This window comes from Myotis brandtii, unplaced genomic scaffold (genome assembly GCF_000412655.1).
Source record: "Myotis brandtii unplaced genomic scaffold, ASM41265v1 scaffold79, whole genome shotgun sequence".
Lineage (NCBI taxonomy): Eukaryota > Metazoa > Chordata > Mammalia > Chiroptera > Vespertilionidae > Myotis > Myotis brandtii.
Genome location: NW_005371173.1, coordinates 8,219,400 through 8,231,061, shown reverse-complemented (window position 1 = coordinate 8,231,061; position 11,662 = coordinate 8,219,400). Strand labels below are relative to the sequence as shown.

Below are 11,662 nucleotides of genomic sequence, written 5' to 3'. Positions count from 1 at the left end.
AATTTTTGTGCACCGGGCCTCTAGTCCTATATAATAAAAGGGTAATATGCAAATCGACCGAATGGAGGAACTACCGGTTGCTATGATGCACACTGACCACCAGGGGGCAGACGCTCAATGCAGGAGTTGCCCCCTGGTGGTCAGTGCACTCTCACATGGGGAGTACTGTTCAGCCACAAGCTGGGCTGACAGCTGGTGAGCGCAGTGGCCTGCCTCTGCGGCAGCGCTAAGGATATCTGACAGGGAGCAGGCCTAAGCCACAGTTGGACATCTCCCAAGGGCTCCCATACTGCGAAAGGGCGCAGGCCGGGCTGAGTCTCCCCCCTCCCCCCCAAGTGCATGAATGTCATGCATCGGGCCTCTAGTTAATGAATAATAATACAAAAATAAACTGTGTTTCGGGTATTCACAACTATATACTTGCTTTTCCCATCCCTGTATTAAGGCCATTTGATATAAGATTAACTGTAAACCTGATCTTAATCACGCTTATTCATTGAGTACACTTATTATACAATGGTAATTCATCAATTATTAAGTCTTAGAAAAAAATGTTGAATGTTAAACAAGTTAGGTGTTTGTGTAACAAGCATTTGCAAAATATAGGTTTTTTTTTGAAATATATTTTATTGATTTTTGCAGAGAGGAAGGGAGAGGGAAAAGGAAGTAGAAACATCGATGAGAGAGTACCATCGATCAGCTGTCTCCTACACACTCCCTACTGGGTATGTGCCCGCAACCAAGGTACATGCCCTTGACCGGAATCGAACCTGGGACCCTTCAGTCCGCAGGCCGACGCACTATCCACTGAGCCAAACCGGTTAGGGCAAAATATAGTTTTTATACTTGTGATGAGCTGTGGCTTTGGGTTGCTCTCAGGGTCAGGTACTTAGAGGATCCCTAGGGTTTGAATTGTGTTACCGAGTTTCAGTGGTCCATAGCTTTTCTGTACTGCATTTGTAAGTCGTACACTCATTTCTAAAACTGCATAAAAGGATGGGTTTCTGTAAGGAAGAATGAACAATACTACTTCTTTATAAAAGCAAATGACTGTCAGGGCTGTTAGTTTCACAAAAACTCTCATGCATTCAAATGTGCTTAGGAATTAAAAAAAGAGTATTCTCATAAGTACTAATTTTGACAGATTATCTGGAAGATTTATGACTCAGTCACACATACACCTATACACTTTCTCATATTTTAATATCCATTCCTTAGAGAGCATTTCAATTTCTACAGCTCTGAATGGGCAAAAGAGTTGAAAAACAGTGAGTTGTGATGTAACAAAGATGTGTTGACATGCCATGAAGTCAACTGGGAGGGGACTTCATGGCATGTTATTATTACTTTATAAAACCCTTTGCAAGGGAAGAGAACTATAAAAATAAATATTCAGCATCTCTGAAATAAATCCTAAAAAGTCAGCAGAGTTTAATTTACATCAATAAGTAAAATGAAATGATTCATCCACTGAAGCTGTAATTTAATGTTGATCTAACTTTCTTCTAAGAGATTAATTTTCTAAATCAGCGATTGATAATTTTTTTTCTGTAAAAAAACAACATATCATGAATATTTTAGGCTTTGAGAGCCAGACAGTCCCTCTCACAGCTATTCAACTGCACTGTTGGTGTGAGAGTAGTCGTAGACAATATAAGTGAATGGGCAAGGCTGAGTTCTAATAAAACTTTATGACAAAGAAGTGGTGGGCCATAGTCTGCCAGTTCCTGTAAATGAATTGTTTCTTAAGCTCAGAAGGCAGTATAGCTTATGAGTACGACAAAAGAGATTTAGTCCATTAACACTGACAACCTATTTTGGGGCTACATTTTTCCTCCCTTTTCCTCTGGGCTCTTAGCTCCACCCCAGAATGGCTGGGCTGCCCTACATACATGTGACCTTTGAATTATAAAGGTGTTGGAATTCAAGGTAATATGTAAGCCAAGTTTGATAACAATACAAAGTGTTCTCCACAAGAGCCATGGGGTCAGCACATGGTCAGAGGGGGTGAAGTTTGTTAGGAAAGCTGCCTTGTCAGGCATTAAATGCTAGACCTGCTCTGGAAAAGCAAAGGTAGATGTGGTCTTGGGAAAAAGAATTTGGGGAAGGAACAGAGGACAATGAGATGAGCCGGGGCGGGGCGGGGGGATGAGAATGAACCAACTCTGTGAAGGAACAGAGGAGAACTATAAGAATTATCCAGTGTGGATAGCGGTGAAGAGTCTGGGCTTTGGAAACCAAATGCCTCGCTTCAAATCCAAACTCTTCCACTTTCTTAGAGAAGTTACTCAAACTTTCTATGCCTCAGTTTTCTCGTAAGATGAGGATAAAAAGAGGCTGGTTGAGGCCAGAGAAGTTACTCAAACTTTCTATGCCTCAGTTTTCTCATTGTAAGATGAGGATAAAAAGAGGCTGGTTGAGGCTGGAATGAACTGAAACATGTACAGCACCTATGACAGTGCCTGGCATGTCATCAGAATTCAATAAAATGTTAGAAAATAAGGGCAGGAGGAAAGACAGAACTAACTACTCAAAGGCAGCTGTGCTGAGGTGGCAAAAACCCCACCTTATGGCTAAAATTTCTCAAGTGGAAGGGAAGTAATTTACAGCTCACTCTTCAAAGCTTCTTCCAGTAAGAATTTCTAGTCACAGCTGCTGACTAGATAGGACTGAAAACTTAAACTAAGTCCTCAGAATGTGAGGTCGCTTCTTAGAGCGTTCCTCGGCAGAATATATTTCCCTTGATACAGAATGCAGTATGTACACGATTGCTGAACATCAACGTAAAGGAAGGCCATTACATATCATGTGTAAAGGAGTAGAAAGCAGAATGTGGAACCAAAAATATTTCCCAAATCCTAAGCTGGGAACCAGAGAGATGGCAGTGACCCAGGAGTGAGAGGAAAGTTAGGGAAGAGAAAGGAGTGGTGATGGAATTCTTAGTTCCCAACTGTGAGGCAAACAAAACCAGTAATTTCCTTTCTGGATGCTTGCCAGATTCAGACAGCTTTTGGGAAATTAGATAGTGGCTGCAGATTATAATAACTAAAAGAGAAAAAGTGAATTTTAGATGACATAACCAATTCTTTCAGAAATACTCCTTCCAAAATAATGACTAAATAACTCACTCAATTTAAAATCCAAGTCTCTCTAGCCCAGCTGGTATGGCTTAGTGGTTGAACTTCGACCCATGAACCAGGAGGTCAAGGTTGGATTCCCAGTTAGGGAACATGGCGAGGTTGCAGGCTCCATCCCCAGTAAAGGGTGTGCAGGAGGCAGCTGATCAATGATTCTCTCTCATCATTAATGTTTCTATTTCTCCTCTCATTTCCTCTCTCTGAAATCAATAAGAAAACATATTAAAAAACAATAAAATTCAGGTCTCTCTAAAGATGACCCAGAGTAAAGTGATGTAGATGGGAGAATTTGAAACTGCTCTCCTGAAATCCCACCATCCCTTCCAGCTCTTTAATCTTTAGGGTTGAAATGGAATCACAAGATCAAGGACGTTGCCACACTTCCTTCTTGTTCTCTTGAGTCTTGATTTCCCACAACTGCTGGTAAATAGGAGGTAGAGATGACTGCTTTCTCATCTGATGAGAAGTAGTAAGACTCATCTTTCCTGTTGATGTAATTTCCAGGCTATTCCAGCAACAACAATGTCTTTGGCAGCGAGGAAAAGAGCGTGCTGCAACAACAGAGGCGGGGTGAGTACCGAGCGGCGAGGGGAGGGGGGGAAAGTGCACCAATCGTATGGACAGCTGAGCAAAGCCACTTGGGGCTTTGGTAGCTACCAAATCACTGTGTGGTTCCAGTGGCAGGACCACAGTCTTAGGACGTCCTATTAGGATGCTTGTATGATGATACAGAAAGTGTGAGGGTTTTTTTTTCCTCTCCATAAAAGTGTAACTTTGGAGCCAGCCTCACACCTCTCCCCAATCTTCAGTTTCACTATCTAAAGGTTTTCAAAGGAAGGAGATTTAGAAATCACACCCAGAGCTGCAACCAATTTCAGAATAACAAGACTTGTTATTTTTGTGCTGTGTATAAAATACTTAAGGAAAACGTAACCTCAGTTCTCTCATGCATATGAAAGATTGGTTTGCTAGGCTCGGAATGCTCATTGCTTGATGCGATTAAATTAAAGAAGACACTAGTTATTTTTTTTCTAACATTTAGTACATACCTATTATGAATAAGATTTTAACTAAGTTAAAAGGAAAATAATGAATACTTATTAACCTTCTGTCACTATGCTCAGAACAGATTCAAATAAGTTATCTTATTTCTTTCAAAACCCTTTAGTTTTGAAATATGATCCGCTTTATTGACCGAGAAACTGATGCTCAGAGAAAGCAAATAACTTGCCAGTGTAGCACAGCCAGTAAGTGAACTTTTATCTCAATCCATCAGACTCTCAAAGTCACAATGTCTACACTACTGATGCCACGAACATTGTTAATAACACTGTGTGCGGGCTCATAATTCTCTAAGGAAGGCGTAGACGAATAAATGAGCACTCACAGTGAGTTCCTGGCTGAGCTTGGGGTTTGAAAGCGATGGTTCTCAGCCTGATGGGGATGTTAGAATCACCAGGGAGGATCTTAAAAATATCTCTCCACCTCTACCCCCTTCCCCTGAGATGCAGCATCAGTATTTTTCAAAAACACTCTAGGTGACTCTAATGTGTTCTCAGGGGTGAGAACCACTGTTTAAAGAGATACATATTTAGATTAATATTACACATTTGTATTTTTAAAAATTACCCTTTTCTGTCATTTGATATCTAGGGTTATAACTACTTTGCTAATTATTTATAGTCTCTCTTTGTTCCTGATACATTGCAGGTAGTCAGTCAATCTTAGTTTTTAGTTTCCCTTCCTTGCGCTTTTCTTTTTAAACTATTATCCCTTGGAGTTTGATTTTGCATTACCTCTATGTTGTATTCCAAACATTCATGTGTTTTTTAAAAATATGTTTTTATTGATTTCAGAGAGGAAGGAAGAGGGAGAGACAGAAACATCAATGATGAGAGAGAATCATTGATTGGCTGCCTCCTGAACGCCCCCCACTGGGGATCGAGCCCGCAACCCAGGCATGCGCCCCCAACTGGAATCGAACCTGAGATCCCCCAGTCCGCAAGCCGACATTCCATCCACTGAGCCAAACCAGCCAGGGCCAAACATTCTTGAGAAAGATATCCTGAAATATTTCTGAATCCTCAAACTTAAAGACATCAGAATACTTATATATTTTTCTCTCAGATCATATTTCCATTAAGAATATCTCCCTGCCCCCTGCACATATCCTGTCATGACAAATTTGTCATCTTTTCAATGACTATTTTTCTCTCTCCTTTAGGGACAGAGAGTTGAGAATAATCAAACCACCTTTTCACGCAGTTGTTGGGCTTGACTCACTGGCCAAGGGTAGGGGGCAGTGTGTAATAATAGTGGTGCTGGCCATTAAATCACCAGTTTATACTGATTAAAGTTTTTAGGCACTTTTCTCACCAGCCATGTGAGGACTGGTGTTTAAGTCATATCTTGTATCTTTCAAGTATATACCAAAGCATCATAAAAGTGGCAAAGGCTAGATCTTGGGAGGGAGGGAAGAGGTGGTCCCCAAGACTTGTCCTCTATCTTAACTGTTCCCACTATTTCCCCTACTTGAACTGTTCCCTGCTCCTTCCCTTTATCCATTTATTGATTTTGCTTCTGAATACTTAGGTTTTCCTGAGTCATTTAAATGAACCCCAAGTCTAGGGGAAATACAGATGTTGGAATCACTTTCTAAAGCCAGGCCTCTCTGCAGTGATGAGAAGTCAGAAATCATAGATGACCAAAATATAAACACAGTGACGCTTCTTGATGAGCAAATTGAACAGTAGTGTGGGAGAAGCAGGATTTGAATCACACTCAAACCCATCATTCTGGGCTTTTGGCTGGAAGGAATGTAGTTAGTGATTAGACCTGAGCACTCACGTTTACCAGCCGTGAGGTCCTGACACCTTGCCAACCTCCCTGGACTGCATTTTCTCAACCATAAGATGGGAATAATAGCATCCATCTCGTGGGGTTACTGAAAGGATAGCAAAGCCCAAGCTCCCTCGACACACACTGTATACATAGTCACTTACTCTGCCTACCCTTTAAGAGCAGGTCTAAAGAATGCAACAGGTGACCCCTCTAGGAGCTGCGATATTACCCCATCAAAGGAAAAGAAATCCTTCCCTTATTTCTGCAGATTTACAAGTCATAATTAACAGTGATTAACACAACACAGAACTTCTTTTTGGAAACCAACTTTCATTTGGGCCATAACACTTCCTATTCCCAAATCTCATGCTTGCTTTCCTGTGCTGATTCACAAAATGAAAGATGCTTACAGTCTTCCCTCTGACTCAGTGGTGGTGCTGCACCAAAATCAGTTGCATGCACCCTCTGCCCCACACGCCCTGCTCCCAGGGGGACATTTACAATGTCTGGCAACATTTCTGGTTGCTACACCTGGGTGTGTGTTAGCGGCACCTAGTGGGGAGAGACAGGAATGCTGCCCGACATTGTACCAAGCACAGGAAAGGCCCCAACAGCAAAATGCCCACAGGCCAGTTGTGCTGGGATCGAGAAGCCCTGTTGTAACTCTACACTGTATCGCTCACTGCAAGATGCTGACCTCAGGCCACTTTCAAGATCAGGGCCAAGTCCAGACTAAAGATTTAGGAGTCAAGAGAGTGGACATCAAAGTGTGGGTGCTGATGATCTAGTCAAGGTTCTTTCTATGAAGTAGGAAGTACACAGAATATGACTGAGGAACCAGATCTCAGTGCTCAGTTAAAATGGACAAGGTTTAGAATTTTCAGAAAACATGGCAAGGCCAACACTCCTTTAGTGATTCAACAAAATGGCAGACTTTGCCCTCTGCCTTCTTCTATAATTCACACCCAATAAAACTGTGATCTTAACATCTAGGGCTACAAGGTGGCCAGAGAAGGGCAACCCGTAGATCTGATGCTGAAACTTGAAACAGACCAAGAACATGTAATGATGACATGTGCACATGAACTACCTTATTTTTCAGATGTTTCTTTCATCATTTCTGAATATAATCACAATACTTGGTGCTGTGTTCTGCGTGCTGGTATCCTTGCAGGCTCTCTTGAAAGGTCCTCTCATCTGTAATTCTCCAGGCAACAGTACCTGTGAATTTTCAGTAGACAAATTAAGGTGAGTGACCTTTCCCTGATTGTCTTACACCGAAGCTACTTAGATTAGAATAATGTGGTGCTCACACAGCGACTTTTTTTTTTTTAAAAAAAATCAAACTACTGGGATTCTTATGGATTTAGCACATTAATTCCAACTGGCAAAAGCTCATAAAAAGTGGAGGAATCACTACATTCAGAATGTTTCGGGTGTGGTCTTGTTGAAAAGGATAATTGACTCAGATGGCTTATCCTTGCCTTAAAAATTCCTGGAAATACACAGCAGAAGCTTAACTTTCACCTTCGGAGAATGGTGATGAGGAAGCCCTGGGGAAGCACTGACTTTCCACACTTCTGAACTAATGAACTGTGTAAGCCCGAAGCACAGATTACTTCTATACTTTAAAAAATTGAATAGAAACCAAATAAATAAAATCTAGAGCCTTACTTATAAGCCCTAAAAGAAACCTAGCAGCAGATGGATTATGGGGACACACTATAAATAGATGTGTGGATAGGAATGAATTAAAAGTTTAAGTCACTTAGTAACAAATAATAATGAAGAGTTACAAGTAAATGGTTCCTTTCAGTCTTATAAGATGGTTTTGTGCCTGCACCTAAGCACAATGTCAAAAACTGGAACAAAAAAACAATCTAATTCATTACTTCTCTCTATATTAGAGAATAACCAGACTTCCAGTTACATAAAAAATTTCCCCCTCCTTTTCCTTTATCTTACATTAAAAAAGATAAATCTCTCAAAACTTTCATACAACAGTTGTTAAGAATCACAATCCAGACATTCCCTTTACTAAAGGATCTGAAATCTAAAATTAGAGATATTTCAACCACAGATGCTGCACACGTTCTTTCAGTCTGTAGCAGATGACAGCTCACCATGTATCAGGCTAAGCTCTGGAGGTAACAGAACTCAAGGTATTCCCACTCTAGTTGGGGTGCTAGACAGTTACAGAGAGTAAACGGTTACACACGAGGGATCCCAGGCTTGCTGCAAACTGCAAGGTGCATTCTCATTTTCCATTTGTTTTTCCAGGTAGACTTGCAGTTGCTGGTACCCAAAATGCAAACTCACTATTAGCCTACTGTATAGTGAACCAAAGAAAAATGACCTCAGGATAGATATGTTAGGGCAAAATGTTTTTCATAATCCATACCTTGTTACAATGGGCACAAATAACTTTAATCAGTCATATTATTTTTTTTTATTGGATTTACTAGGGTGACATTGGCTGATAAAATTATATAGGTTTCAGGTATAATCATAGTATTAACATGTCTCTCTGAGTAAAAACGGTACCTCTGGTTTAAGAACAGATGCCACTGTGGTTTTGCACTAAGAATCGAGCTCCTTCAAAGGGGGAGCTCCTTTATGTTCACATCTTCAGCAAGTAGAAGAATGTCTGCATAAATAGTCTGAACCACATGCAATTGCTGATATTCAACCACTTTTGACATAGAAAACATTTTTTGGTTTTTTGTTAATCCTCACCCGAGGACATTTTTTTCCATTGATTTTTAGGGAGAGTGGGAGGGAGGGTGGGGAGGGAGAGACATCCATGTGAGAGACACATATTGACTAGTTGCCTCCTGCACACACCCAGACCAGGGCTGGGAATGAATCTGCAACCGAGGGATATGCCCTTGATTGGGAATCGAACCCAAGACCCTTCAGTCGAGGGCCAACACTCTACCATTGTGCCACACTGGCCAGGGCTACATAGAAACAGTTTGTTGAAAGATGGGATAGATAATGAACAAAAAGCTTTAACCTAGTATAGTATATAGACACATACCCAGAAAGCCTGATCTTAGCTATAATTTCTAGGCACATTTCAAAAGTACTTTGTTTTACTATACTTTCCTGGGCACAATGTTGCATTCTTTTGATGGCCACAGAAATTCTTAAACATCTTACCTTTTATTTTTCTGGAAGGATTTATCCCCAATCCTTCAATCTACAGTGGTACTTCAATGGATCTTGCGTAGCTCCTAACAGTTTAAATTCTTCCACCACGAATGACACCATGGCCAGTGACTTGAAAAAATACAACTTGCAAGAAAAGAGGCACAAGACTATCCATTTCTCAGTATTTGTAGGCCTACTGCTTGTGGGGAACCTTGAGCTCCTGTGTGCACTCAGTCAGATTGTCATCGGTTTCCTGGGCTGTCTGTGTGGAGTCTCCAAGCGAAGAAGTCGAATTGTGTAACAAAATGGAAATATAAGCAGTTTGAATCATCTGAGAATTACATTTAAAAGATACCCTTTTAGAAGTTAGAAGTTCATTAATAGAACATTAGCTAGAAAGTTGTATTAATCCTTCTAGTCCAAAAGGTTGTTTTTAAGGTGATTTAAAAAAAAAATCAGCCTTTTACATATAATGTTGGTAAATGTAAACCACTTTCATAAGAAAAAGTAAATATCACCAGTAGTTGACTTTGGGGTGCAGTGAAGCTTTCAATGTGTTTTGAATCCTTTTGTGCTGTTTGAATTTTTTAACTCTACATTCTTGTGTGAGGAGAGGAAAAGAGGGAGGGGAAAGGAGATGGGTGATGGAGGAAGGGAGAACGAGAGGGAACAAGTTATCTTGGAAGTCAAAGTAGGGGACCTTTTCCTTGTATTTCTTTATACTTTAAAAAATAACTATCTAACCTGAATGTAATCAAGTTTTTATACTGAATTCCTCACTTACTGGAAATCCAGGGAGAGAGAGACTCAAATTCTAAAGGTAGGACAGTAAATAGACAATAGCCTTCTGTTTTCAACAAGAAAATGTACAGGGAAAAAACAAGTGGAATGTATTGAGGAAACTATTTTATATTGAGAACAAAGAGATGTTATTCAACTAAATGTATTATGCAGACCTTGTAGGGAAAATAGGGCAAAGTTGTACAGGATTGGTTTGGGTAATATTAAGGACTTATTGTGAATATTTACGGCTGATAATGGCTTTATGGTAATATAAAAAAATGTCCTTATTTTTTAGAAATGCATGTTTTTGTATTTGGGGGAAAATGTCAGGTTTTTAAAATACGTCAACCAAAAATAAAGCAATTGAAAAATGTTCATTGTTATATATAGGGACAGGAATATAGTGAGTCATTATACTTTTCTATTTTCCTATGTTTGCATTTTTCACAATAATTAAAGAACTATAAATACCTAGAAAAAAATCAGTCTTTCAAAAGCTGGTTTCTATATATCATAATCTTTAAAAGACAACATAATAAAACAGTGTATTTACCATATTAAAATGATATAAAACACTAAAAATCTACAATTTTCTGAATGTGATCATTCCTGCATTTTTTTCCAATTATTTATGTTCACTGCGCTTCAGGTTGTAGAAATAACTTACAATACTTACATTATAGCTGCTCTTCAAAATTAGTAACATACAGGCACTTTCTTTCGGAATCCATTTGCTGTGTAAAGACCTCCTCATGCTCTTATAAATTACCCCAATTTACCCTTAAAGTTTAACTTACATTATTTCTACTTGAGAAAGCTTTCCCAGAGTGCATGATTCCAATAAATCAAGTTAGCACTTACCCAAACTACTATTATCATACCTGTCACAATGTAACATAAATGTTTTTGCTTGTATGTCCATCATTATAAGACAACAAGGACCAACGAATGCTTCTCATCCATTAATTCATCAGCTCCTTCCTGCTTCAGGTTAGCAAGGCCTCTCTTCCATCCAGGCCCCCAATATCCCCCTGTCCAAGTCTAATCTCTGGCTAAGTCCTCTTCATCCTTTAGCACAAATATTCCTTTCTCTGAGAAGCCTTCCCTAACCACCTAATGACAAGCAGGTGTCCCCTTACCCTCCCTTAGCTCTCTTTCATTGATAGTACTCACCACAATGGTGATGGCATTTTTATCTGTACTTGCTTCTTAAATTTCACTTTCCCCCATAAGACCATAAGCTCCATGGGTACAGGGATATGTTTCTTTTACCCGCTCCTGGTATACTCAGTACCAAGTACAGTGCCTGACACAAAGTAAGGCCACCACTAGAAATATTCTGTGGAATCAATGAATGAATTCTATCTTGGCTACTAGGAATATTCTATTGAATGAACTGATGAATTCTATCTTTAGTACTTAGCTTTCAGCAAAGATTCAATACTTACTAAATGAATGTCAAACTGCTAATAGCCATAGAATTAAAACACAAGTGACTAACAGGACAGTTCACACTACGTAGCTGAACAACATGAGGGGCAGCGACAGTGCACACAATCTCTGCATCACCCTCGATCAGTGGTCGGTAAACTCATTAGTCAACAGAGCCAAATATCAACAGTACAATGATTGAAATTTCTTTTGAGAGCCAAATTTTTTAAACTTAAACTAGGTAGGTACATTGTTATTAACTTAATTAGGGTACTCCTAAGGCTTAGGAAGAGCCACACTCAAGGGGCCAAAGAGCC

The 11,662-nt window shown here is 39.8% G+C and overlaps 1 protein-coding gene across 1 annotated transcript in view; it reads left to right on the top strand.

The window, feature by feature from the left end:
- Positions 1-11,535, top strand: part of TM4SF20 (transmembrane 4 L six family member 20) — a 15,703-nt gene extending 4,168 nt beyond the window's left edge. Inside the window, exons 2-4 of the mRNA XM_005883519.2 lie at positions 3,642-3,707; positions 7,081-7,226; positions 9,159-11,535. Of these exons, the coding sequence (XP_005883581.1) occupies positions 3,642-3,707; positions 7,081-7,226; positions 9,159-9,432 (486 nt within the window). The 3' untranslated portion in view covers positions 9,433-11,535. The remainder of the gene's footprint in view (positions 1-3,641; positions 3,708-7,080; positions 7,227-9,158) is intronic.
- The last annotated feature ends 127 nt before the right edge of the window (positions 11,536-11,662 follow it).